Source organism: Leuresthes tenuis, unplaced genomic scaffold (genome assembly GCF_036924035.1).
Source record: "Leuresthes tenuis unplaced genomic scaffold, fLeuTen1.0.hap1 SCAF_6, whole genome shotgun sequence".
Classification (NCBI taxonomy): domain Eukaryota; kingdom Metazoa; phylum Chordata; class Actinopteri; order Atheriniformes; family Atherinopsidae; genus Leuresthes; species Leuresthes tenuis.
Window position 1 is genome coordinate 2091688 of NW_027325360.1, and position 27758 is coordinate 2119445.

Sequence of the window (27758 nt, forward strand, 5' to 3'; positions counted from 1 at the left end):
GGATATTTAAGGGAGTCCTTTTTATGCAGCTGTTCCTCTACAGTCAGATGCAACACACCCCCAAAGCAAAGCATTTAAGAAACGGAGCTTTTGATCAAACGTGAGTTCGCTGCAGGTTGTAGAGCCTTTTAATTCCATGTCTCCGAGCCTTGGGCTGCGAGCCACAAACGCCCGACTGGCTTAAAAAGAAAAGACACACCTTTGGAATAACTGACAGAGACAGTTTTATTTTAAACAACAATCTTCTGGCCTCATCCATGCAGCTTAAAAGCCATTAGCTCGTCATCGTCAAACACTTTTTATCATTTTACATTCAAATCCTTTCAGTTTTTAAAGACAACTCTTCAGCAGAGTCTGGACATTCATCCTTAGACACCAAACCGTTAATACTGAGTTAATACAGAATTCAGATCTTTGTGAAGCATCACTTTGGCTTTTTGTCCTCCAGTCATGAAAAACAGCGAATGAATAAAAGCCAACAGCACCGAGGCGCTCAGGAAGGACAGAAGGGAACAAAGAAAATGCTGCTTCATAGTTCTGCTCTTATTTTTGGTAGAAAATGATCGTTACCATGTGATCGCGGTTTGGTCACACAGGCTTTCTCAGTGGCTGACCCCCAACACTAAGCAGCTAAAACTAACCTAGTTCAATAACCGTACAGAAAAATAGAGCTGCTCTGAACGCACTCTTTAAATAATCACTCTGTAAAAATAAGCTGTGACTTCAGAGCAATGCCACTGACATTTACCACCTGGTCTCTTTGGTTGGAAGCTCTTCTGCATGCAGACTTTGTTCTGTTTTCAGTCACGATGGGATGCAACACAGACGTCTGCCATGCAGAGAAGCCCAACCTCTGCCCACATTAACTTTGCATTTGTCAGACATGGTGAAAATAAAAGAAAAAACGCTGTTCTCACAGTAGAAGTCCCTTCATCACTGGACACAAATGAGGTTAACACTGGTTTTTTTAGCTTCCATGTTTACGTTTTGCAAAGCAAAATCATAGAAATCTGAGCCCCTGCTGCTGCATATAATGAAATATTACACCGAAACACTGTAGTGTCCATTTTGGACATTTTGCTAGTTTATACTCACCGTTTTCTCAGGACTTTTACGTTTAATGTGTGAAATTAGCTGAACAAAAAAGACACAAAGCTCTCTGCTGACGTCCCACAGAGAAGTTAACTGATCATTTCTCATTCCAAACCTCCACATTTCTGGATGGATTACGGATGCTTTCAGACAGTGGCTCGGTTCGACCGCCACACTGAGAAGAATCAGATCAGCAAGTGGCAGCATAAAGGGAAGAGATGCAGAGGGAAGAGATGCAGGATGGGATGAACAGAAGAGACTGATCAGAGGAGAAAAACAACACGAGCTCTGAGATCACAAACAATACTCATAGTATTATTAGACTGTCTAATGAAGCGATAATTCACTGTCTGAGAGCAGCTTGAGTCACTTGAACGGAGCTCTGCTGAGGTCCACACCGAGCAGCTGCTGTTCTTTGGATCTGAGCAAACACTGGATCCAAGCTGAGGTCACAGGTGAGCGTTTTGTGAAGCAGCCTTTGGTCGGCGGCGAACCCGAACTGGAACTTCCTCGTCCTGTTTAAAGAACATGGAATTGATCAAAGTCACCATGAAGCAGCACTTTTGGAGATGAAAATGACGTCATGCGTACCGTCTCAGCGGTGTCTGCGGTCTCCTCTCCCTCCGTGTTTTCACTGCAGGGGGTGAAGGCTTCATAGTCAGACAGAGCACTCTCCACCGCCTCCTCGTCATAGTCCGTCTGGTACTCGTCCGACGGGTCCTCTGGAGGCAAAACAGCATTTTAAAGGAGAACTTGAAAGCAATCATCCCAAAGGAAAAGACCAAATTTGAGCAAAGAACACCAAAAAAAGCACAAATGGCTAAACTTTTCACGGTACTGGTCCCTGCTGCTTTTCACTGACTGACCATCAATGACGTTCTTCTTCAAAGGCTCGATTCTTGACACAATCTCTGCCAGGTCAGTGAAGGAGGCATTTGGACACGTGACCACCTGAAAGACACCACAGTGGAGTCATGAAAGGCGTTATTAGGCGAGTCTCTCCAGGACATTCATGATCTGAGATGCATGAGGTTTCTTAGGTACAGTGCAAGCTGGAGCCTTTATCCTGCAGCAGAAATAAGCAGCAGCCTCAGATTGTGTTAATAAACACTTCAACAAACTCCCTGCTCAAAAAAACGTGCTGCTGGAACATGGAAGACTTTCAGATCACAGGCAGCAGGTGAGGCCTGATTTTCTGTCCAGCGACTGACTGTAGCGTGACCCGAGCATGAGCCGGGAAAAGGATGAGGATATCGTGACCTTCCTGTCTGAGGCCACACTTTGAGCCACAAGCCAAGGTTTTAAGACAAGTCATTTTAAGGATTTAAAGCTAAACGTCTGAATTCTTCTCTGTAAAATGATTAAAAGCTGATCTACAGTATTATGCAATAACATGATTGGTAGCATTTTTCTTTTTTAAATCCCGCAGCTCCTCAGTTAAACTCTCCACAGGAACTTAAAACACTCTTTAAGGCTCATCTTTTCATCTTTTGTGGCGGTTCTGAAAGCAAACGGCACACATACTTAGCAACATAGAGTCTTGTGTTTGATCAGAGACTTTAGATAAACTTTACGGGCAGCTGAGCATCAGACACAATCGTCTCTTTTTTTAATCACAGAGGTCAGATCCGTGTTTCCACTCACGTGGCCAGCTTTAGTCTTGTGGAACTCCTCCTGATGCCTGTCCTTCATCATGCTGTCCACCACGCCGCTGCGGTGCCACACATCGAAAAGCGTCTTCCCGTGCTGGTATCCCACCTCCTGCAGCCCAAGCCACAGGATCAGTTGCATTCAGTGCCAGAAAACTCAAAGGAACATGGCAAAAAGCGTGTGGGAGGAAGATAAGGGAAGCTCACAGCAATCTCGTCAAACTTGCCAAATTCCAGCGTGCCGTAGCGGTCGATGGGGGGCCGGATGTATTCGCAATACTCGCTGTCTCGGACCAGCTCCAGCTGCCGCACGCAGCATACATAAGCAAGCCGGGTTTGGATTTCTGCCATGTTCAGGACCTTGAAGGAAAATGCACCGAATTAGGCAGAAAAATACCGCCTCATATTAGTTTATGCATTTTATCTAAAGCGACTTACAGGTAAGATAAGGGGGTCATGCCTAAGGACCCCTACTGGAGGTAATACCTTTCATGTAGGAGATTTGAACCCAGATCTCCCACATGGAAGGTGGCAATCACACCACTACACTATCCAGTCCATATTAGTATCATATTATATTATATATTAGTTTAGTTTGAGGAGGACCTGCAGCATTTAGGACTGCGTACCTTGACCTTCTCAGCCAGAGGATTAAACCGCCTCCACAGAAGCCACCAGCCGCTCAGGCAGTCGCCGTAGTTGGTCAGGCTGGTTTCGTTCTGACTCCCAACATCGATTGCAATCACCACCTTGGCCCCCATGGAGCGCGCCACGTCGGCTGGACGACAGAGGGACAGACGCACAGCTTCAAAACCAACGGTCACGGCTCGGTGAGCTCATTTCACACCTCAAACTTCTTCATTTAGGTCTTTGTCTATGAAACCGGCCAATCAAGTCCATCACATAACTCCAACAAACTTCTAATGGTTCAGAATCTGAAGGTTCAACTTCTAAAGTGGTATTTATTTCATATTTATACTGCAGTTTCCTTTTAGTGGCCCATCCTAAAGTTTTCAGATAACTCTCAGGTGCTGTGCAATGAACAAACAGTGGGTTTATGTTTAAGAGGAATACATTTGTTGCTTAATTTGACCACAGTTACGCAGGATGTGGCCAACTGCAACAAAGAGTTCTGCTTAAAGTCATTGTTGCTGGACACAAACATTTCACAGCTCCTGCTGACTCATAGTTTTCCTACATTATGTCCAATTTCCCCCAAGCTGGGGATTTTATTGATGAGAATAAATGCAATAAAGAGTCTTAACTCCGTAGTAACTTTAAGATCCTAATTCAAAGGTCATTAATTAATAGTTGGGGTTTGGGGACTCGCTTTATATGAAGTAATCTGAGGTGGTGGAGCTTCAGCATTCAGAACGCTGCCCCCTTCTGGTTCGTAGCTGTAAAGCACTGAAGGAGACAGGAAGGGGCCCATGTTTGCAGGGGCCCATGTTTGCTGGGGCCCATGTTTGCAGGGGCCCATGTTTGCAGGGGCCCATGTTTGCAGGGACCCATGTTTGCAGGACTCAGACACCACTGGGACAAACTTGCATGTCATCCAGGACACTTGAAGTTAACCTCAATTAAAAATCAACTTTTCCACCTTGTTATCGGCTTCATAAGGTGTTTTGTCTATGTTACACGACACATCGATAGCCACTGACATCAGGATGATGTTCTTCGTAGCCTAGTCAGATTATTTTCATGCATTTCTCTCAGATAGTCGTCCGCCTGCAGAGGTTTGCTGCTGCTGCAGCAGCTGCTGCTTCAGGCTAACTGCGGCAAAGCGATGCAGAGCAGCGTATTCCCCTGAGAAAGAGCCCTCATGCAGGCAGTGACTCCTTTCTTCCCCCCAAAAATAACTGGGTTTGCCACTAAACTAAAACCATTCCAGCCATTTATCTGTGAGACACTGAGAGTGTGAGGGCATGTCAGCGTCCTCAGGAAAAGTGTCTTTGGGACATGGAAAAGCAGGCTTTTGCTGGGGAGTCGCTCCTCCCACCCAGCTGCCTCTGGAGTCTAAGGCAGACTGACTAATGCAACTGCTGTGCTGCTGAAAACGAACTCAGTCTTGTGTGAGGGGAGTCAGGGAGTTGTTGAGTTGGAGGACACTTTCTGGGAGTGCTGAGAGGCAGATATGGAGCTCATTAGCATATTTAAAGGCCCCTAACTGGATGAGGAGGAGTTTGGAGAGTCATAGAGAGAGTCATTAGCCGCATTCGGACAAAGAGTTCTGAGAACTGTCCACCTTGAATTTAGTTCTAAGAACTGCTGAATCAGGACTAAAATAAATCCATGACAACTTCAGAGTTTTGTCACTTGGTTTGCGTACAATACAATGAAGTTAGAATACCACCGATGGTGGTATTCTCTTATCATCGGTAAATCACTGCAGGACAATAACTCGCATTTTTTAAACTAAAGATCAACAGTTCAAGCTCTAAAGTCCACCCCCCTCTCCATGGAGGGGTTTCTCACCAGGAAGATTGTTGATGTACCCTCCATCCATGAGTAAATGTCCATCTTTGGGATCACAAAGAGGCGGCAGGTAACCAGACAGGGACATACTGGCTCGAACATAGCGCCACAACGAACCTGAAGAGGAGAGACGGGAGTTCAGTTCCAGGTGGATAAAGATGGTGTGGAGAGACTAACCTGTACCAGACAGCACCAGTCAGGCCATTCAGAGTCACTGAATTACTCTAATTTCAAGCTTCTAACGCTGTTATATTCAAGAAGAAAGTGTCTGCGTGTTTTCTTTAAGAAAAAGAGGAAGAAATCAGAGGTCATAGTTTCACACACACCGTCAGTGTGAACTCTCATAGAGGAAGCATTGATATCTGTTGTAATGTTGAAGTATGGTAACCACAGGTCCTGGCAGGTGAGAGGTCACAAAAACAGAAAAAAAAACATTAGCATGACAAAACTCATGACAATAAGCTCATTCTTTTACATGGGAGCACAATAAATGACATTCGGCTCGATGTTGGCCAGATAAATGAGCTTCTCCCGCAGGCCTCCTCTGCCTCTCGGTATCCTAAATGCACTCGTGTCCAGGAAGTTCACCTCTATCTGTTTGTCCTTGAAGATGGCGCTGATGCTGGAGTTAAAGGAAGCTCCAGAAAACATAGAGGTGATGGGGTAGGTCAGGTCCAAGATCTTCTTGAAGTGAGAGGTCATATCCTGAAGAAGAGAGGAGTGTGGAAACGAGGGCGTTACACACATAGCTAGAATTAGTCAAAATAAAACACAGGAGATCAGGATTATAGGATAAGATGTTTCCATGTATAAGTGCTTTCTTAATGAGATCAACACACCATGGCCCACTCCCGAGCCCGGACCCTCATTCGACTGTTGCTCTTCTCGTCGGCGTACACTGCTCCCATGAAGGAGCCGATCGAAGTGCCGCCCACCATGTCGATGGGGATCCCCGCCTCGTTCAGGGCCCGCAGGATGCCGACCTGAGAGCAGCCTCTGGAAACAGATCGATCTGTTTTCTTACGCCGTCTTTTCATCCAGTCCAGATGTTAAAGGGCAACTCCGGTGTTTTTAAACCTTATTTCTGCCATGAAATACCTTCATCTACTCACCGAGAACAGTTTGGTGAAAGTCGGCGTCCTTCAGAAGATATTTAGATAACTGGAGATCCATATAACGGAGAGAACGGGGCTTAGAGGATGCAGCCTCTAAATAAGGCATTATCTGTCTTTATTTCACCAATACTTTAAGAAGAATGAATGAATGAACGTGTGCTATAGCTCTGTTAGCTCATAGCTGCTGTTATGTGGCTACTTGCAGCTATAGGAGAGCTAACGGAGGGATTTCTACACAGGCACTCTGCTGGGACCACTTCATCTTCTGCGCAAGATTTCTGTTTCCTTCAGATCAAAACTGCCTCCAGAGAAGAGAAGCAACACCAAAATCTACTCGTTTTGACTGATTTGTATCTTTGCTCCTAATTGCCTGAAGCTTCTGCCATTGTTGTAATTACTGTGCTTTTCAGTAACTTCTGCTCAGCTCTGAGCTGTTTGCCACCAGAAGCTACATGCAGCACGCTTTGAACCTTCGTGTGTCACAAGACCAAAACCAACATTTGTCAAATGTTTTTTTACTGCTGAGTTTCCTTCAGTTAATGATACATTTTACAAAAAAAAGAACAAAACCCTGCTGTCACTTTCTGGTTGGTTTGGACAATGCAATCAGTTGGTTAGGGTTGGAAAACGTTTACTGGGCACAGATCCACCATCAGCAGCAAACTCTGTGTGAAGTTAGCCGACTGTCACAGAGCACGGAGTGAATAAACTGTGCTGCAGGGGGGCGTGTGGATGAAGTGGTCCCAGTAGAGTGCCTGTGTAGAAATCCCTCCGTTAGCTCTCCTATAGCTGCAAGTAGCCACATAACAGCAGCTATGAGCTAACAGAGCTATAGCACACGTTCATTCATTCATTCTTCTTAAAGTATTGGGGAAATAAAGACAGATAATGCCTTATTTAGAGGCTGCATCCTCTAAGCCCCGTTCACTCCGTTATATGGATCTCCAGTTATCTAAATATCTTCCGAAGGACGCCGACTTTCACCAAACTGTTCTCAGTGAGCAGATGAACGTATTTCATGCCAGAAATAAGGTCCAGGTTTAAAAATACCAGAGTTCCCCTTTAAGTTTGGTATCAGTAACTGTCAACTCTGCAGATGTGGTGGACCTGACCACAGATGTAAGAAAGTTGCTTTTCTAATGGTGGCAGCAACACACACTTAAGGATAAAAGTTACTCTATGAAAATCAGTTCAAAGGTTTCAGTTGTGCCTTTAAAACCAACACTTTGGGAGGAGAGTGTCAAACAGAACCACAGACCCTCACATGGACAGAACAAACCACTCCACAAGTCCAGTAAGAGTTCACAGAGGTTACATGGTAAAGTATCGTCTGACCTCAGGTCATAGCTCAGAGGAATACAGTCCCTACCTTCCCGGAGCTCCAGGACCAGCCAGAGCAGTGAGGAAAAGAGATTAATCAGAAAAGAAAGAAGTCGTCATGCATCATCCACACAAACAAACAGTCCTGCAGAGGCTAAACAGCTTCAGTGTGTGTTTTTATGCAGTTTATGGGGTCACTTTCTGTAAAGAACTTTGTGGCATTAGTCTGTGAAAGGTGCTAAGCTGCTATTTACAATTAATACACTTAGGCAGCTAAAAACTGTGCGATTTAAAAGTAAAGCAGGTTTTATGAGCTGACATGTGTTAATATATTCACCAGCTAAGAAACTATAATTCCTTTGCTATATGCAACGTGTTGCAGTCTCTCAGCCGGAGGACAAAGCCAGATTCACTTCTCTGTTACATCCACATTTAGCTCATTTTGCTTCCACCTAAACTGTTCAGGTGCCTCATTTTCAAAGGAAATGAAAGGATGAAACACATTATGCAGCTCGTGTCTGACCTGATTATGCACCAGTAAACGGGAGATTGGACTGAAGACAGGTTTCGGTGCAATCTGTTGGTTTCCTTAGCTAGGATATTATTTTTTTTTAATTGGCTCCATATGAATTAATTGGATTATGATTACAATGAATTGAATTCCAATTGGCTTGAATTGGACTATATTACTTAAGTGCCTTGAGATGACAATTATTGTAATCTGGCGCTATATAAATAAAATTGAATTGAATTGAATTAAACTGAACTAACTGAGGTAAAAACAAGGCTCCTGCTTTTTGCGTTTAGGTACCAGGATAAAAACTGAGATTCGGATGAAGCCAGCAGGGCATGTGATGGTTTGTTGAGTTGCTGAATGTGTCAGAGTACCTGGCGCCGCCTCCTCCCAGCACCAGGGCGATGCTGTTTCCTGTCAGGATCCGGGCCAGGCGGGAGAAGTCGGAGTGACGATCTGGAGATTTTTCAAACACGCGCTCGTACAACTCTCTCTGAAAATGCCCACAAACACACATACAGACTGAAATAGAAACAGAGCTTTGCCTAAAACGAGCGTTAGAGCGTTTAGTACCAGCTTGGGTAAACTCCTCCTGGAGAACACTCTGCGGGGGCAGGACAGGTGGTGGTGTCTGGAGATCCAGCTGCGCATGTTCAGCCACTCGGCCGTCCCGTTGGGCGGCGGGCCGTCCTCCCTGTGCAGCAGCACCAGCTGCTTCTGAGCCCGCACAGAGCTACTCTCCAACATCTGCTCCAACTGCAGGCGCAGAGAAGAAGGAGTGTTACCGGCATCCTGTGCAGAGGGACACCGTGATGCCCCAGAGGGGCTCCAAAGAGTCTCAAAAGAGGCTCAGAGAAAAAAAATGTAAAAATCAGGAGTTAACACGTTAATCACAATGCGATTAATTTTTGATCGCCATTAATCGCGGCCTTAGCAATTGGCTTAATGAATAGGAGAAGAGTTCAGAGTTCTGAATCTGTCTAATGACTGCAGTTTTTCATTCATTTAAATGTCATCAGGCCCTGAAGATTAATTAGAAGAAGATTAATCGTGAGTTAACTATGGAAAAAATGTGATTAATCGCGATTAAAAAACTAATCGTTTGACGGCCCTACAATAAACATAACAAAAGAAGAACTTAAATGCTTTTGATGTGGTGTGTTACCGGCATCCTGTGCAGAGGGACACCGTGATGCCCCAGAGGGTCTCCAAAGAGTTTCAAAAGAGGCTCAGAGAAAAAAAATTTAAAAATCAGGAGTTAACACGTTAATCGCAATGCGATTCATTTTTGATCGCCATTAATCGCGGCCTTAGCAATTGGCTTAATAAATAGGAGAAAAGTCACTAAGAGTTCAGAGTTCTGAATCTGTCTAATGACTGCAGCTCTTCATTAATTTAACTGTCATCAGGCCCTGTTCTGTTTGTCGTCTGCTAACTCTTCACTTTTAAGGCCACATTGTTGTGGCATTTTATGTGTTGTGTTTTTTAAATATACATGAAAGTGGGTCAACAGTGCACTTTTTTATTTGAAAGATAAAAAATACAACACAAAAGAAATTTTTTTCTGTGTGTTTATTTGATTCTAACTATATTTTTAATATAGAGATTAATCGTGAGTTAACTATGGAAAAAATTTGATTAATCGCGATTAAAAAACTAACTATATTTATAATATAGAGATTAATCGTGAGTTAACCATGGAAAAAATTTGATTAATCGCGATTAAAAAACTAATCGTTTGACGGCCCTACAATAAACATAACAAAAGAAGACCTTAAATGCTTTTGATGTGCTTGAAGAGCTCAGATACATTAGTTCTGGGAAAATTTTATTGTTTTTCCCTGAAACTAATAAATACTTTGAACAGACAATCAAGGCTCCATATGTCAAACAACATATGTGACTATCTTGGTTTACTTGCCACATGTTTATGGGATTAAACAATGTGATCAGAAAGGTTACACAATGACATCACTGATCTGGGAACTTGTGAGTTGGGCCAACGGTGCTTCCATAGAAGAGTTAAAGAACAATCAGTGTCTCATTTACATTCAGGAATTACTCTTTCTCGCCCTGAAATTCAGAAGACGAACAAAAACACAAAGCCTCCAGCCACTGCTGCTGCGAAAGCTGAACCGGAACAGGAAATTCCCACTGACCTCACCCACAGTGGGCTCCTGCTCACCCAGTCCCACGATGATGATGCAGTCGGCCTGGCGGATGCAGCGCTGGGTCCAAGGCGTGAGCCCCGAGTCAGACTGGTAGAGGACAATACGGTGGATGTCCTCCTGCTGGCCGAGCCAGCTGGACAGACGGTACTCATGGACGCTTCAAAAGATGTGTAAACATGTCACAGAGGGGTTCAAACTAAAGTCCTGTTAGTATGACTGTATGTGAAAGTAGTGTTTAGACTCCCTGGTTTGTATTTCTTCCTCTCCACTAACGGATCAACAGGAGAAGAAGAAGCACCCATGTGTAAAGTCATCATCTAACCAAAGACCTACCTGTCCAGGGCAGCCGAACCCAGTCTCTGTTTGATGATGTCACTGGTCAGGAGAAGAGTGGGGCCTTGTGGAAGACAAAAACAATCAATTAAAAAAAAAGCAGAGAGGAGTCCTTTGGGTGTGCATTTACTCAAGTGATTCTTTCAGTTTCGTAGTTAAAAAAGCTACAATCACAAACCAAAGCGCACATCCAGAGACTGAGATGCAGTTTCTCAGCTCCTCCCACACATTTACAGGCAACTCAAACTCCACCGAACGCCTCCAGGAACCCTGAAAACGCTCCGTTCTTCTCTCCAGAACAGCAGAAGCTAAATCTGTCCCATCTGGGACACATAATAACACATAAAGAAACATGTGGCTCTTTGAGCAGACTCTGAAAGTGACGTGTGAGACTGTACCGATGCCATTGAGCGCATGCTGCAGCTCCAGCGTGAAGGCAGTGAGGGGCACCTCCTCAGAAACAGGCAGTATGGCCACGGTGGACAGATTAGAATCTGGATTCCCAACATCCCACTTACTGGTGGCCGTGTGGAGATGGGTGCGACCTGCAGAACAGACTCTCTGTTAGACCACAGAGCACACATGTATTCTAATGTCCTGTCTTATTGTATCGGTGGGTGAGAACGTTAAAATACAGCCTTTAAAGCAGAGTATTAAGCATCAGACAGATGTGATGGAACAGACCTGTACTGAGCTGCACAGACAGGCTTTTCCCACATTTATAGCATCACGAAGAGCACAAACTTCCCTTCCCTTTGATCACAGTGTATTGACTTATTTAGATTGTGATCTGACTGATTATGTCGCTACTACATCGCTCGACCTCATATATCTTTTTATCCAAATGCATCTTGAAATAAAATACAACATTTTAGTAGTTTTGTGGCCTTAAAAGGGGAACTCCGGTGTTTTTAAACCTTATTTCTGGCATGAAATACGTTCATCTGCTCACTGAGAACAGTTTGGTGAAAGTCGGTGTCCTTCGGAAGATATTTAGATAACTGGAGATCCATATAACGGAGTGAACGGGGCTTAGAGGATGCAGCCTCTAAATAAGGCATTATCTGTCTTTATTTCACCAATACTTTAAGAAGAATGAATGAATGAACGTGTGCTATAGCTCTGTTAGCTCATAGCTGCTGTTATGTGGCTACTTGCAGCTATAGGAGAGCTAACGGAGGGATTTCTACACAGGCACTCTACTGGGACCACTTCATCTTACTCAGAGTCATCGTTCACGTTGTCAAAATCTGATAAATATCCTGCCATGTTGCACAAAGCTATCAGCAGCAAACTCTGTGTGAAGTTAGCCGACTGTCACAGAGCACGGAGTGAATAAGCTGTGCTGCAGGGGGGCGTGTGGATGAAGTGGTCCCAGTAGAGTGCCTGTGTAGAAATCCCTCCGTTAGCTCTCCTTCTCGCAAATAGGTTAGCTTAAATCATGCTACAGTGAATTGAACTAATGTTAGCTTAACATCACATTTGTCTCTGGTTTTAGGATTTTTTCAGGATTTAGAGTTTTAGGATAAGAAAAAGCAAGTACAGCTTTCGACTCTCATCCTTGATGCATCAAATGCATCAAAGTTCCCCTTTAAGGCCTCAACAATCAGTGGATTTTACAAACGGTGATTGAAAAGTTAAGCAGGTTTCTACACGACAGTTTGGACTGTTGATGGATCAGTTCAGTCCCATCCCGACACATTTACTCATTTACCTGCCAAAGGTCCGTTGACCTGCTGCATGTTGCCCAGAATCTTCTGACCCAGCACGTGAATCAGCCTGGTGACAACCTGAGGATATCTCCTCTTGATGGAGTTCATGGCTTCTTCAGGTAGCTTGGCCAGCTCCGAGTCCCTGACGGCGTGGACTGTGGTGGCTCGGTTCAAGTGGGTCAGGGCCTCCACCTGAAGATCAGAAGGAAGTCAGCAAAGCTCCTCCCCCGTTGAACATTTTCACAATTCCTTTGCTTTAAGCCCCATTTCTGACAGCTCACCACACCAATCAGATCTCCACGGCCATACTCCCCAGCCAGCTCCTTCTTCCCGTTATCCTTTGCAATGACGGAGCGCAGTCGCCCGCTGAGGACGATGAAGGTGCTATCTGACTTGTCCCCTTGTCTGAAAGCACATTCAGACAATCAAAGAGTAGAAGAAAGAATGCACTAATTCAACAATGGACATAAATGATAAGAAGCAACTATGAAATATCGGAGTTGCTTCACTGTTTCGGTCCCTCAGAGCCCCTCAGAGCCCCCCAGAGTCCCCCAGAGCCCCTCAGAGTCCCCTCAGAGCCCATCAGAGCCCCTCAGAGCCCCCCAGAGTCCCTCAGAGTCCCCCAGACCCCCTCCTCAAAGCCCCTCAGAGTCCCTCAGAGCCCCTCAGAGTCCCTCAGAGCCCCTCAGAGTCCCTCAGAGCCCCCCAGAGTCCCTCAGAGTCCCCCAGACCCCCTCCTCAAAGCCCCTCAGAGTCCCTCAGAGCCCCTCAGAGCCCCTCAGAGTCCCTCAAAGCCCCTCAGAGTCCCTCAGAGTCCCTCAGAGCCCCCCAGAGTCCCTCAGAGTCCCCCAGACCCCCTCCTCAAAGCCCCTCAGAGTCCCTCAGAGCCCATCAGAGCCCCTCAGAGCCCCCCAGAGTCCCTCAGAGTCCCCCAGACCCCCTCCTCAAAGCCCCTCAGAGTCCCTCAGAGCCCATCAGAGCCCCTCAGAGCCCCCCAGAGTCCCTCAGAGTCCCCCAGACCCCCTCCTCAAAGCCCCTCAGAGTCCCTCAGAGCCCATCAGAGCCCCTCAGAGCCCCCCAGAGCCCCTCAGAGCCCCCCAGAGTCCCTCAGAGTCCCCCAGACCCCCTCCTCAAAGCCCCTCAGAGTCCCTCAGAGCCCATCAGAGCCCCTCAGAGCCCCCCAGAGTCCCTCAGAGCCCCCCAGAGTCCCTCAGAGCCCCTCAGAGTCCCCCAGAGTCCCTCAGAGCCCCTCAGAGTCCCTCAGAGTCCCCCAGAGTCCCTCCTCAAAGCCCCTCAGAGTCCCTCAGAGCCCATCAGAGCCCCTCAGAGCCCCTCAGAGCCCCCCAGAGCCCCTCAGAGCCCCCCAGAGTCCCTCAGAGTCCCCCAGACCCCCTCCTCAAAGCCCCTCAGAGTCCCTCAGAGCCCATCAGAGCCCCTCAGAGCCCCCCAGAGCCCCTCAGAGCCCCTCAGAGCCCCTCAGAGCCCCCCAGAGCCCCTCAGAGCCCCTCAGAGTACAGACCTGTAAACGGCACGGCCAGCTTCCACAGCCATCCAGTCCAAGGCGAAATCGATCTGCCTGACAAACGGCGACACCCTCCTCACCACGGTGTGGGCGACGTTCAGCACGACCCGCGGCTCCTCGCGCATTATTCTGTAAATGTGAACACAGCAGGTTTGCGTCCTCCTGGGGGAGATGCCATGAAAGGACAAAGTGTGTGATCCTACTCGTAGAAATGGGCCTTGGATATGGAGAGGAGCGTGCAGTCGCGGTGCGCCCGAACCGTGAAGATGAGGGGCTCCCCTGTGAGGACAGCCAGGTGGCCCACCATCTCTCCAGGGTGGGTGACAAACAGCAGGCTCTCGTCCTCGCGGTCCATCATCCGCTGATAGACATGGAGCAGCCCTGAGATGACAAACACCACGCTCACATCCTGGAGTGGAGAGGAAGAAAGGACTCAGTAAAATACCTTTTACTTTCATTAGAAAGCACAGCAGAGGAGAAAGGGGGCAAGATTCTCCTCTGGAAGAGGTTTTTACACACTGTGGAACCCCGTTTCTACATGTTTTACAGGTTTTTGTCATGTGACAGTAAAAGAACAACACGAATGAGCTCAAACTGGAGAAGGTGGGTCGGTATCGGTGTGCAGGCTCACCTGGTCTCCTTGGTGGGCGATAACAGAGCCAGCTTTGACCTGGCGAAGCGTCACCCTTCCCTCCAGCAGACCGGGGTCCTGCAGACAGCCAGTGAACAACGCTAACAGACCGCAGCACCTCCTTCTATTCACCTTCATTCATTTACAAGCTGTCACTACCCGTATCGTAAGGCTAAAGGCTTCATTAATACTCAACTAATTCTTTGAGCTGCCTCAAAAAAAATCAGACAAATAAAATAGTTCTTTTGCACGTCTCCCCTGGGATTGGGAGCCTTCTTATGCAATCTCCAGCTCTCGCTGTCACTCTGGTCTTTAGTTCCCTCTCAGATTCTGGATGGGGATCAGGTTTGGACTCTGTTAATTGATACCTCATATGGTGCCTTTTGCTTTGGACCCTGTTTTTCAGCCAGTGGCCCCGAACATTTACGTTCTTTCACTGTGGGGTTGAATACTTCTTTCTTTTCCCACCAAACAGAAGCTACATTTGGATTTTTACACAGTGCAGCATCACGCCTGCAAAAAGAACTCCGCCAGAGTCCAGACTCGAAGCTCAGGAGGCAGCTAGAGACCAGTTATTGTTGCAGAAGACCTCAGAGAGCAGGTGATTCGTGTGAAGAAGGGTGGTCTGAAATCTCAGAGGAGACATGGAGCCTCTTTGGAATAAGACTAATAACATTATTGTGATTACAAACTGAGGTTCTGCTGCTGATCGCAGAGACACAGGAATAATTTAAGATACAACAACTCAACTAATCATTTGGATTTAACTGTGTAAAGAATATATTTTTGACTGTAATTGACTGTTAATGAGATGATTTAAATGTAAAGCTCAAAAGAAGACTTTTTCTGCAGCAGAAATGGAGTAATTGAAGCTATGAGCTACCTGCAAGTGGATGACCTGCAGCAGATCCTTTTTAGCAGCTTGGAAAATGGCATTGACTTTATTATGATGGATGTTTCCTCCGTCTGTATCCCTGTAATGGTAAACGGCAGAAGGAGCGTACTGCATCGTCACACTCTTCTTCAGAATAGACTGAGGAGACAAAGGGAGGCAGACGAAAAACAATGAGGCGAAACATATAAAAACCTCCTGAACCATCAGAGTAACGACAGAATGAAAGGAACGGCTTCTGTAAAAAGTTCAGAAGATGCATTCAAGCCCTGAAAGTGTCAGAGAAGTCTTTTCCAGAGACCTTCACAGGACTCGGAGGACTCATCGCCTCCTCTTTGGCAGACTGGGCCCGTTCGTACACTCTGTTGAGGTCGACTGACATTTCACCTGCAAAACACACACAAACACACACAATAAAGGGTTTTAATTGAAGAATATTCAGTTTATTGCTGTTTTTGTTGGTTAGAAGTTTGGAAAAAAACATGTTGTGCTGTTTAAAAGAGAAAAACAAATGTTTGCACGTCCAAATATGTCCAGAAAGTGCACGTGTGCATGTGAACGTGCACGGCATTGCACGTATCAGTACCTGTAGCAGCAGCTGGGCTAGAGAGAGAAGAGGATCTCTTGTATTTTGATGGGGGCGCATCAGAGGGGCTGGACTTTTCTGCCAACGTTTAGCAAGAAAAATCCCAACTTCAGACGACTGAAAACACGATGTTGATGTATTTAAGAGACGATGAAACTGAAGAGCGCTGCGGTTTCAGACCTGCGTCAGCTTTTTCAGAGCCCAGATCGTCAGAGTGGGACGTCTGCCGGCGGAAACCTTTGTGCGGATGAGCCTCACCCACAACGTTGGCCACAGACACCAAGGAGATGGCTTGACTCTCCTGTTACACAAAAGTCATTGAATCCAACACATCTTGTCATTTATCTGCATATAGGCTGAGGTTAAACTGACCGAACAGAATTCTAATATCTGGTGTATCTTAGCTGTCACTAAGACCAAAGAAGTGGAGCACATCAGACCTAAAAACACATTAAGGCAATAACAAAGTCACCTTAAGAATATATCAAGGCTAAAATATCTGAGCAGGACCTGGAAAAACTAGTCCCTGCATTCATCTTTAGGAGGTTTGATTATTGTAAAAGCATCTTTAAAAAGTCAGTCAGACACCTGCAGCTCATCCAGAACTCAGCTGCTGGAGTCCTCACTAAAAGTGGAGCACATCAGTCCAGCTGTGAGGTCTTTCCACCGGCTGCCGGTCCATCAGAGGATAGACTTTAAAGTTCTGATGCTGGTCCATCAGAGGATAGGCTTTAAAGTTCTGATGCTGGTCCATCAGAGGATAGACTTTAAGGTTCTGATGCCGGTCCATCAGAGGATAGACTTTAAAGTTCTGATGCTGGTCCATCAGAGGATAGACTTTAAAGTTCTGATGCCGGTCCATCAGAGGATAGACTTTAAAGTTCTGATGCTGGTCCATAAAGCTCTGAACGGTCCAAAATACATCAGTGACCTCCTGACCCACTATGAACCTCCCAGACCCCTCAGGTCATCTGGATCCGGTTCTTTATCAGTTGCCAGAGTCAGAACCAGACCTGGAGAAGCTGCATTCAGCTTCTATGCTCCACATGTCTGGAACAAACTCCCAGAAAGCCTCAGATCAGCTGAAACTCTCAGTATTTAAGTCCAGGCTGAAGAAACATCTATTTTCAGCTGCATTTGAATAAGCTTGAGTTTCAAAACGGAATCATTGATTTTATCTATTGTTCTTATTTCTTTCTTTTGTTTAAATTTTAAATCATGCTTTTTATTTCTTCTGTTTTAATGTCTCTGTAAAGCACTTTGAGTCACCTTCTCGTTGAATTGTGCCGTACAAATAAACTTTCCTTGCCTTTTCTAGCACTTTGGATTATGACCTGGGTCTTTTGAGAATTTACACCAAAATCTGGACATACATATGTTTTAATTTGACTTTTTTTCCTAGAGTTCTGTCTATAGAAGATTTCCGAAGAAGAGCTTAATTTGAAAGCAAATTGACCCTTTTCTTCACTCTAGAAAGTCGGGCTTCTTTCTTTTCATCTATTTTCAGCTGCATTTGAATAAGCTTGAGTTTCAAAACGGAATCATATTTTAACTACAGATTTTATCTTTCATATATATTATTTTTTCTGATTTTATCTTTTGTTCTTATTTCTTTCTTTTGTTTTAAATCATGCTTTTTATTTCTTCTGTTTTAATGTCTCTGTAAAGCACTTTGAATCACCTTCTCGTTGAATTGTGCCGTACAAATAAACTCGCCTCGCCTATCGAGTGTGACAACATAGACCTAAAGATAGAAGTTCACTGCCATATATGTTATGCATGATGATGGAACAGCATAACAGCGTTAAACATCTGTTAAAGGAAGAATGAAATCAGTCTCACTGGGAGTACAGTGAGAAACAAAAAGGAGCCATGAGGCAGAGTAACAGCTCCAGTTAAAGCAGCTGCACATGCATCTATCTTTACATGGATCCCTGCAGCTTTCAGGCACATATTTGCTGAACACGAGACCAAAAACACAGGCACAGAGTGAGTTAATCCCATCTCACAACACGTTTGCTCTGTCCAAATGCGTCAAATTAGATTAGTACCGGGTTGAAGAGTTCAGTGGTGAGGCCCAGGTAGTTGTGTAAGGCCAGGAAAGTCACTCTCTGGAGACGCACCATTATAATCTACAGGGTGAGAGACACATTTATGCTCATCCAGCTGTCCACAGCATCGTGATGCGACCTGAAACACCCAGAAGCCGAGCTTTACCTGGGTCACACGCACTAGAGTCTCAGGATATTTCTCAAAGACTGAGTGAAATGCCACAGCTGGAAGACGCAGGACAGTGGAGGTCACAGCTGCCCTGGCAGACACTGTCTTGTAAGGAGCCGGGTGGCCCTGAAATGCAGGGAAAACAGAGCTGCTTTATGAAAACAGAGAGGAAAAGTGGGAAAGATGCACTGCAGACATACAGTGATGATGTCCAGGATGCTGAGCAAACTGTGAACGCTGTCTCCTGGCAGCACATCCTTCACCACAGCGTCTGTACCATCCTGCAGAGGCACAACAGAGGGGTTTACAGGATGTTTACAGGAAGCCTTTAAACCTGCAGTGATGGGAAAACACATGAAACTAAAGCACATGGCCCTTTATGAATAAACTGAGCTGTAATAAAGTAATAAACTTGAGGATTTAGGCGTTTAATTACATGGAAAGGCATGTTGCAGTTTAGCTTCACTCTTCTGTGCTTTGTTTTCCGCTGCTAACAGTATCCCTTCGGTGGGTGGGCTCATCACTGGGGGGGCGTGTTAGGCTCCGCCCACACAGACACAACCGTGTGTGTGTTTTTACTGGCTGGACTTTTGCATTGATTATTGCAGCTTAACAAACATGCACACAGTTTGCATTCTGTGAGCACGAAGGAAATATCTGTGATTAATGGTGAAAGTTCTGTGGCTGCACCAGTTTATCTGTAGCCCATAAGCCAAGTTATGAAGACCCCAACATGATGATATCCTCTGCAACTTCTGACCCTTCTCCTTGGGAACTTTAGTCTGAATTTACAGCTCACTGATGGTCTTTTCCTCTCATGCAGCTGCATAATCCTAAAATCAGTGGCACTGAAAGGTGTTTAAATGGACTTCTGGCCCTTCTCCTTGGGAACTTTAGTCTGAATTTACAGCTCACTGATGGTCTTTTCCTCTCATGCAGCTGCATAATCCTAAAATCAGTGGCACTGAATGGTGTTTAAATGGACTTCTGACCCTTCTCCTTGGGAACTTTAGTCTGAATTTACAGCTCACTGATGGTCTTTTCCTCTCATGCAGCTGCATAATTATAAAATCAGTGGGACTGAAAGGTGTTTAAATGGACTTCTGACCCTTCTTCTTGGGAACTTTAGTCTGAATTTACAGCTCACTGATGGTCTTTTCCTCTCATGCAGCTGCATAATCCTAAAATCAGTGGGACTGAATGGTGTTTAAATGGACTTCTGACCCTTCTTCTTGGGAACTTTAGTCTGAATTTACAGCTCACTGATGGTCTTTTCCTCTCATGCAGCTGCATAATTATAAAATCAGTGGGACTGAAAGGTGTTTAAATGGACTTCTGACCCTTCTTCTTGGGAACTTTAGTCTGAATTTACAGCTCACTGATGGTCTTTTCCTCTCATGCAGCTGCATAATTATAAAATCAGTGGGACTGAAAGGTGTTTAAATGGACTTCTGACCCTTCTCCTTGGGAACTTTAGTCTGAATTTACAGCTCACTGATGGTCTTTTCCTCTCATGCAGCTGCATAATCCTAAAATCAGTGGGACTGAATGGTGTTTAAATGGACTTCTGACCCTTCTTCTTGGGAACTTTAGTCTGAATTTACAGCTCACTGATAGTCTTTTCCTCTCATGCAGCTGCATAATCCTAAAATCAGTGGGACTGAAAGGTGTTTAAATGGACTTCTGACCCTTCTCCTTGGGAACTTTAGTCTGAATTTACAGCTCACTGATGGTCTTTTCCTCTCATGCAGCTGCATAATCCTAAAATCAGTGGGACTGAAAGGTGTTTAAATGGACTTCTGACCCTTCTCCTTGGGAACTTTAGTCTGAATTTACAGCTCACTGATGGTCTTTTCCTCTCATGCAGCTGCATAATCCTAAAATCAGTGGGACTGAATGGTGTTTAAATGGACTTCTGACCCTTCTCCTTGGGAACTTTAGTCTGAATTTACAGCTCACTGATGGTCTTTTCCTCTCATGCAGCTGCATAATCCTAAAATCAGTGGGACTGAATGGTGTTTAAATGGACTTCTGACCCTTCTCCTTGGGAACTTTAGTCTGAATTTACAGCTCACTGATGGTCTTTTCCTCTCATGCAGCTGCATAATCCTAAAATCAGTGGGACTGAAAGGTGTTTAAATGGACTTCTGACCCTTCTTCTTGGGAACTTTAGTCTGAATTTACAGCTCACTGATGGTCTTTTCCTCTCATGCAGCTGCATAATCCTAAAATCAGTGGGACTGAATGGTGTTTAAATGGACTTCTGACCCTTCTCCTTGGGAACTTTAGTCTGAATTTACAGCTCACTGATAGTCTTTTCCTCTCATGCAGCTGCATAATCCTAAAATCAGTGGGACTGAAAGGTGTTTAAATGGACTTCTGACCCTTCTCCTTGGGAACTTTAGTCTGAATTTACAGCTCACTGATGGTCTTTTCCTCTCATGCAGCTGCATAATCCTAAAATCAGTGGCACTGAATGGTGTTTAAATGGACTTCTGACCCTTCTCCTTGGGAACTTTAGTCTGAATTTACAGCTCACTGATGGTCTTTTCCTCTCATGCAGCTGCATAATCCTAAAATCAGTGGGACTGAATGGTGTTTAAATGGACTTCTGACCCTTCTCCTTGGGAACTTTAGTCTGAATTTACAGCTCACTGATGGTCTTTTCCTCTCATGCAGCTGCATAATCCTAAAATCAGTGGGACTGAATGGTGTTTAAATGGACTTCTGACCCTTCTCCTTGGGAACTTTAGTCTGAATTTACAGCTCACTGATGGTCTTTTCCTCTCATGCAGCTGCATAATCCTAAAATCAGTGGGACTGAAAGGTGTTTAAATGGACTTCTGACCCTTCTCCTTGGGAACTTTAGTCTGAATTTACAGCTCACTGATGGTCTTTTCCTCTCATGCAGCTGCATAATCCTAAAATCAGTGGGACTGAAAGGTGTTTAAATGGACTTCTGACCCTTCTTCTTGGGAACTTTAGTCTGAATTTACAGCTCACTGATGGTCTTTTCCTCTCATGCAGCTGCATAATCCTAAAATCAGTGGGACTGAATGGTGTTTAAATGGACTTCTGACCCTTCTCCTTGGGAACTTTAGTCTGAATTTACAGCTCACTGATGGTCTTTTCCTCTCATGCAGCTGCATAATCCTAAAATCAGTGGGACTGAAAGGTGTTTAAATGGACTTCTGACCCTTCTCCTTGGGAACTTTAGTCTGAATTTACAGCTCACTGATGGTCTTTTCCTCTCATGCAGCTGCATAATCCTAAAATCAGTGGGACTGAAAGGTGTTTAAATGGACTTCTGACCCTTCTCCTTGGGAACTTTAGTCTGAATTTACAGCTCACTGATGGTCTTTTCCTCTCATGCAGCTGCATAATCCTAAAATCAGTGGGACTGAATGGTGTTTAAATGGACTTCTGACCCTTCTCCTTGGGAACTTTAGTCTGAATTTACAGCTCACTGATAGTCTTTTCCTCTCATGCAGCTAAATAATCCTAAAATCAGTGGGACTGAATGGTGTTTAAATGGACTTCTGACCCTTCTCCTTGGGAACTTTAGTCTGAATTTACAGCTCACTGATGGTCTTTTCCTCTCATGCAGCTGCATAATCCTAAAATCAGTGGGACTGAATGGTGTTTAAATGGACTTCTGACCCTTCTCCTTGGGAACTTTAGTCTGAATTTACAGCTCACTGATGGTCTTTTCCTCTCATGCAGCTGCATAATCCTAAAATCAGTGGGACTGAATGGTGTTTAAATGGACTTCTGACCCTTCTCCTTGGGAACTTTAGTCTGAATTTACAGCTCACTGATGGTCTTTTCCTCTCATGCAGCTGCATAATCCTAAAATCAGTGGGACTGAATGGTGTCTAAATGGACTTCTGACCCTTCTCCTTGGGAACTTTAGTCTGAATTTACAGCTCACTGATGGTCTTTTCCTCTCATGCAGCTGCATAATCCTAAAATCAGTGGCACTGAAAGGTGTTTAAATGGACTTCTGACCCTTCTCCTTGGGAACTTTAGTCTGAATTTACAGCTCACTGATGGTCTTTTCCTCTCATGCAGCTGCATAATCCTAAAATCAGTGGGACTGAATGGTGTCTAAATGGACTTCTGACCCTTCTCCTTGGGAACTTTAGTCTGAATTTACAGCTCACTGATGGTCTTTTCCTCTCATGCAGCTGCATAATCCTAAAATCAGTGGGACTGAATGGTGTTTAAATGGACTTCTGACCCTTCTCCTTGGGAACTTTAGTCTGAATTTACAGCTCACTGATAGTCTTTTCCTCTTATGCAGCTGCATAATCCTAAAATCAGTGGGACTGAATGGTGTTTAAATGGACGTCTGACCCTTCTCCTTGGGAACTTTAGTCTGAATTTACAGCTCACTGATAGTCTTTTCCTCTTATGCAGCTGCATAATCCTAAAATCAGTGGGACTGAATGGTGTTTAAATGGACTTCTGACACTCCAGGATCAAACAGATCGGATGCAGAACTTGGATCATGTAAAAGTCCAATGACACTCGAACTGTAATCAGTTCTCATACATTCAGCGACGCGGTTTCATTTCAGACTTACGCTCTCATGGATGCACAGCTCCAGGCGGCCATCTTGAACCACATAAATGCTGTCATCGGTGTCACCGGGCCGGAAAAGTCCCTCCCCCTGGTGAAGGTGGATCAGCACCATGTGACGACACAGCTCCAGAAAGAGAGGCTTTTCGAAATGGCCGAGAACCCTGAAAGCAAACAGCTGCATTACTGCTCAGGACAATCAAGACGCCTCCATTAAGAGAACTGATTTTAAACTTTTAAAGTTTGGTTTTAAAGCTCTTAACAGCCTCACCCCATCGTATTTATCTGAGCTTTTAACTGTAACCCTGGCAGAGCTCTGAGGTCAACAAATCAACTTTAGCTGGAAGTGTTCAGGTCAAAATAAAAGCCCTGGGGTGACCGAGCCTTTTCTGCTGCTGCCCCCAGGCTCTGCAATAAGCCCCCCCCCCCAGAGATGCATCTTATTTCTGACCTGGGCCTCTTAAATCAGGGCTAAAAACATACTTATTTCAGATGGCTTTTAATACCCAGTAGTATGGAGACACTTTTATATCATCTTATTCAATTTTCCTGTATTCTATTGCTTTTACTGTTATTTTATTGTTTTTTACTTATTCTTTTCTTTATTTATTATCTGCTGTAAAGCACTTTGGTACCGAAATGGATTGTTGTAAAGGGCTGTAGAAATAAATTACATTTACATTTACATTTTTACACAAAAAAAGAGGAATAAGTAAAATAAAGAAAAAGAAACAAAGATAATATCCAACGAGCAAAATTTAAATTTCTGCTTTCATGTTTACCTGCTTCAATTAGCTAAGACCTCATTATTCTGCTTTATTTTGATGAATTAACTATTTAATTAATGAATGAAAAATAATAGCCAGTCTGTAAACAGTAGGGCAAGCATCCCTCTGTGGATTCATGCTCTGGTGGAAGTTAATCCAACCGAAATGGATTGTTGTAAAGGGCTAGAAATAAATTACATTTACATTAACGGTCCCAAAATGCAAAGATACTTAGTTTCCTGTTACGCTCAAAGACATCCGCTGAGTTTAACTTTCCTTGCAGGTCAAGTTAAGTGAATTTTTAAGAACTCACGGCGACCTTCTGTGACTGAGATTAATGTCTCAGGACAAACTCCAGAGGAAGAACCTGCTGTTCTTATAGCTGACTTTTGTTCACCCTTTATTTCTTTTGACTTTACTTTGATTAATCGCCAAAAATCTGTGATTTTATTCTGATTGCACTGAGATGAATGAAAGCTTCCTCCATGTTCATGAGGACAATAATCCCTGTTCTTACCAACCTGACATTTTTCAGCATGTACAGCACCTCGGAGGGCAGATGGGAGTTCTGCACGTCAAACTCAGTCAGGTCAGCCTCCAGCAGACAGGGAGGCGGCTCCTTAGGCTGCAGGGTGGGGGGGTCCTTCTGCATTTGCAGGAATCTGAACACAAACACAAGCAGATTGATCAGAAAGAACTGCACAAACACATGATCTGGTGTAAATTTCAGCTAACTTTACACAAACAGCAGAGCCAACATTCAGCTCTTTTTCCTGCAGTCATGAAGCAACAACTTAGTCTCTTTTGATAAGATAACTGTGAGGATCCAAGAATGTGAACCCTGAAATAAGCTTATCTCAACTTTTAGCTCTTTAAACTTCACCAAAAGCTTTAAAAAAAGATCTCACTTGCGAGCTATGGACATGACTTTGATCCTCTTCCTCAGTCTCTGCTTCAGCAAAGCCGGGTTTGAGTTCGCAGCAGAAGCTGTGGACAGAGTCTGGACCTGCAGCAGCAAGACAGAGAGACACGATGCGTTAAAAAAGCAAACCTTCCACACGTGGCCAGCTAGCATCTGACAGAAATAACGGCTAAATTAAGAACACAAAGCATCATTTCGTGACCGGTTTTGTCTTTTTGTCTCAAATCCACTTTTTCTTTCCACCTATTTCCTTGAGTCCAAACTAATTCTGACACTTTTATTGGACTACATTTGCAGGAGAAACCTTTTCCGATCTTCTAATAATGGCATCCCTACGTCTTACTTTTGATTTCTTTTAGCTCAGAGACAGTGGCAGGTACCCCTGTCCGTGAGTATTTACTTGCTTTGTTGCATTAAACGTTGACTTATGTTAACTTTTACCAGACACAAAACCCTCCCCGGCATTCTGTGAGTTACACTGAGGGCTGTGAAGCCACGTTTCCCACTGCTCTTCCTGTGAAAAGGGTCCCATGCAGGCTCAGGACAGGGACCTGATCTGCAGGCTTCCTTTGCTAGTCAAAACTGTCGTGTTATAAATACCGAATTCACAAATTCGGTATTTATAAATGTAAATGCTGCAGCTGTCCTTGACTTTTCTTCTGAAGTGGCTCCATATGAACAAACTGAACTGAATTACTCTGCAGGAGACTTAATGCAAACTCCTAAAACAGGAGAACAATGTCTTTGAGTTAATCTAATCAAACAAGCCTCTGATAAGTAGCTCTAATCCATCAAAAAGCAGAGCTCAAAAGGTCCTTTTGTTCAGATTAGTTAAGCTGAACAGCACCACTAATCTACTCCAGTTCATACAGCTGCAAACTGAAAAGATTATTGTTACTTTTGCATGTTAAACATCATCAGATAGAGTATTTTCAAGGTTACATCAAAATAAAACACCAGGAAATTGAACACTACTGAGTGTAAATCGAGGAAATGTTGCAGCACATCTTTAAAGAAGGTTAAAGGAACAGAAAATGTGGGGCTGAATGCGGACCACCCATTAGGAATGGGCCACCCATAGAATTAGGACCCTGTGATATCTCTGTGAGCTACTTTTGTTTTAATGAACCTTTCTGATTCCTCTTTTGGTTACTTTCAACCCCTTGTTTTCATTTTGAGCTTTTAATGCCCTTTTTGTTGCTTTTATGTGCAGAAAAAACACTTTATTCTCATCATTCTGCCTTGGCTGCACTCGTGTTTGAAAGGTGCTTCATGAAGAAAGATGAGTTGTTTGGGGGAAGAAGACAAGCACCAACCTTTCTCATGATCTTCCGGCCGTAGAACATCACCTTGTCTCTCTTTCTGAAGCGATAGCGAGGGGCACCGTCCACTTCTTCTGCAACAAGCAGATATTCTTTGTGAGGCCCCCAACCTGACTGTGATGAGGCTCCTTTCTAACACTGTACTACGGCTTTATGAAGCCAAAGCAAACATTCAAATCAACAAAAGAGTTACAACAAAAAAGTCTGACTGAGCTAGAAAAGTTTTATGCTGCTAGACTGCTGCAAGAAACTAAAAAAATACGAGTTCAGTTATTAATTCCTTCCAAAAAGCTCCTAAATTCATCTAAATTTTACAGTTACTGTGGAAAAACGTTGTAAAAGTTCACTTTGGTGTCTGTTTTTCTATCACTCGAGGTGGATGAAACCGATCTGCTGCGCCTGGGTCTGTTTGTAGAAGCAAATGTTCTGTGAAACGTTACAGGATGTGCAGCGTGTGGCACTCACTTGACAGTTTGTATCTTCTGTAAAGAAGCAACACAACAACTCCGACGACTGAAACAGCCGTCGCAGCTCCCACCAGCATGGAAACCCACTGGAGGAACAACACCCCCCCCCAAAGAAAAGATTCTTTAGTGACCAAAATCCTGTTTCAAAGCCAAAACACGTCCAGAAGCTGAGCTTTCAAAGCAGTCTGAATGGATACAAGTAAGTTTTCTGCCACATGTTCAAGTTGATTCAGAAAGTAAACATAAACTCTCACCTCTGCACATTTTTCTGTGTTGCAGATTTAGTCAAACTGTGTAAAAGTGATGCTCACCAAGCTGACTTCCGTCCTCTCCTCCACAAACTGCTCCATCTTGGCTCTGATCTCACTAGTAAACGGAATGAGGCTCTGAAAGGGGAAGTATAAAGGCATTGGAGTTGTGCTCCATGGCCATGAAAAGCACAAAGTGTCAAAGCAGGCAAAGAAAAAGGACATACTGGGTAAATGCTGCAGCTGTCCTCTTCCTCGTTGTCTTCCATGTTTCCCTGTTAAAACTGGATCAAATGCAAAAAGTAAGGTGTAAAATGAAATGGATTCATTTCAAGTCAAACACCTCGCTTGGAAGTACATTTAAAATCATGATTATTTGCTTAAACAAGTGCTTGTTATCATATTCTGATAAGTAGTGCAGGATCCTACCAGTGCGCACCCAGCTGACCGGCGCAGGGTCACGGAGCGATGGCTGTCAGAAATCTGGGCTAAAGATCATCTGCACTTCTCAGTCAGTGTTTGAAACCCGACACTCCCTCCTGCACGAAGTGTCCAAGCCCTATGGGCCCTGAAAACAGGGTACAAAGCTCGTCACCAAGGGTTCAGGCAAACTTTTGATCTGAAACTCTGACCAAAAACTCGATGTTGACTGAACTCAACTGAGTTTTTGGGCCAAATGTCATTGGAAAAATAGCAACTTTTGTTGAAAGGTTTGTGTGAAAATTGCATTTCAAGTAAGGTGCCTGTTGAAAAGCAGCGTGAAACAATATATTAATGTGAATTTTCAAGAACTCGGCGAAAACAGAGAAAAATAAGATCGGTTTTGATCAGAAGTCAAAAACACCGTGTATCGTTTTAAATGTACCTTTGACTGACGCTTGGTGGGCACATAGAGGCTAAATTCAATATGAAATTATTGTTAAAAACAAGTTTTCGCTCAGTGTGACCCTGACTGGTGCGTTTCACCTCACAGCAGGAGGACAAATCCCGTCAAAGCCCAACATATTTCACAAAGTCTGCAATGCCAGTCCATCCCAAACACAAGCTTAAAACAGTACAGGACTTTTCTACGTACCTTTCCCAAGTCAAAGTTTCTGTGTACGTATAAGCATAATAAAAGTGTCATTTCAGTTTGGTAAAAACATTAACAGGAATTTCCCATCAACTTATCAAAATAAAACCTGAAGGTTAAACGTGGACCCAAACAGAACAGCTGGCA

At 44.3% G+C, this 27758-nt stretch overlaps 1 protein-coding gene across 5 annotated transcripts; it reads right to left on the bottom strand.

Moving 5' to 3' along the window:
- Nucleotides 1-212: 212 nt before the first annotated feature.
- pnpla7b (patatin-like phospholipase domain containing 7b) lies at nt 213-27674 on the bottom strand. 5 transcript variants are annotated; one of them, XM_072387197.1, is made up of 36 exons: nt 27615-27674; nt 26969-27107; nt 26767-26823; nt 26603-26677; nt 26290-26377; nt 25819-25895; nt 24489-24586; nt 24102-24242; nt 22818-22977; nt 18433-18513; nt 18230-18358; nt 18064-18144; nt 16193-16313; nt 16013-16090; nt 15728-15813; nt 15418-15567; nt 14535-14612; nt 14107-14312; nt 13901-14032; nt 12663-12786; nt 12384-12573; nt 11068-11214; nt 10670-10733; nt 10325-10493; nt 8739-8921; nt 8540-8658; nt 6056-6212; nt 5805-5921; nt 5543-5612; nt 5217-5333; nt 3371-3519; nt 2949-3101; nt 2737-2853; nt 1959-2043; nt 1684-1814; nt 213-1607 (listed from the first exon to the last, which is right to left on the bottom strand). In XM_072387197.1, the coding sequence occupies exons 3-36, from the start codon at nt 26806-26808 to the stop codon at nt 1542-1544; spliced, it is 3981 nt and encodes a 1326-aa protein (XP_072243298.1). In that variant the 5' UTR covers nt 26809-26823; nt 26969-27107; nt 27615-27674; the 3' UTR covers nt 213-1541. The 5 variants fall into 5 exon arrangements, 4 of the variants coding, with proteins under 4 accessions (XP_072243298.1, XP_072243295.1, XP_072243296.1 ...); XM_072387194.1 differs by having other exon boundaries at nt 214-1607; nt 25819-25898; XM_072387195.1 differs by lacking the exon at nt 27615-27674 and adding an exon at nt 27506-27608 and having other exon boundaries at nt 214-1607; nt 25819-25898.
- Between the last annotated feature and the right edge of the window lie 84 nt (nt 27675-27758).

Bases quoted from the DNA above. Each gene is read 5' to 3' on its own strand.
- pnpla7b (XM_072387194.1), bottom strand. From the start codon at position 26,808: ATGGAAGACAACGAGGAAGAGGACAGCTGCAGCATTTACCCA. The intron at 10,734-11,067 runs GTACAGTCTCAC...GTCTTCCACAAG, and splicing joins GCATGCGCTCAATGGCATCG to GCCCCACTCTTCTCCTGACC. The intron at 5,613-5,804 runs GTGAACTTCCTG...CTCACCTGCCAG, and splicing joins TCAAGGACAAACAGATAGAG to GACCTGTGGTTACCATACTT.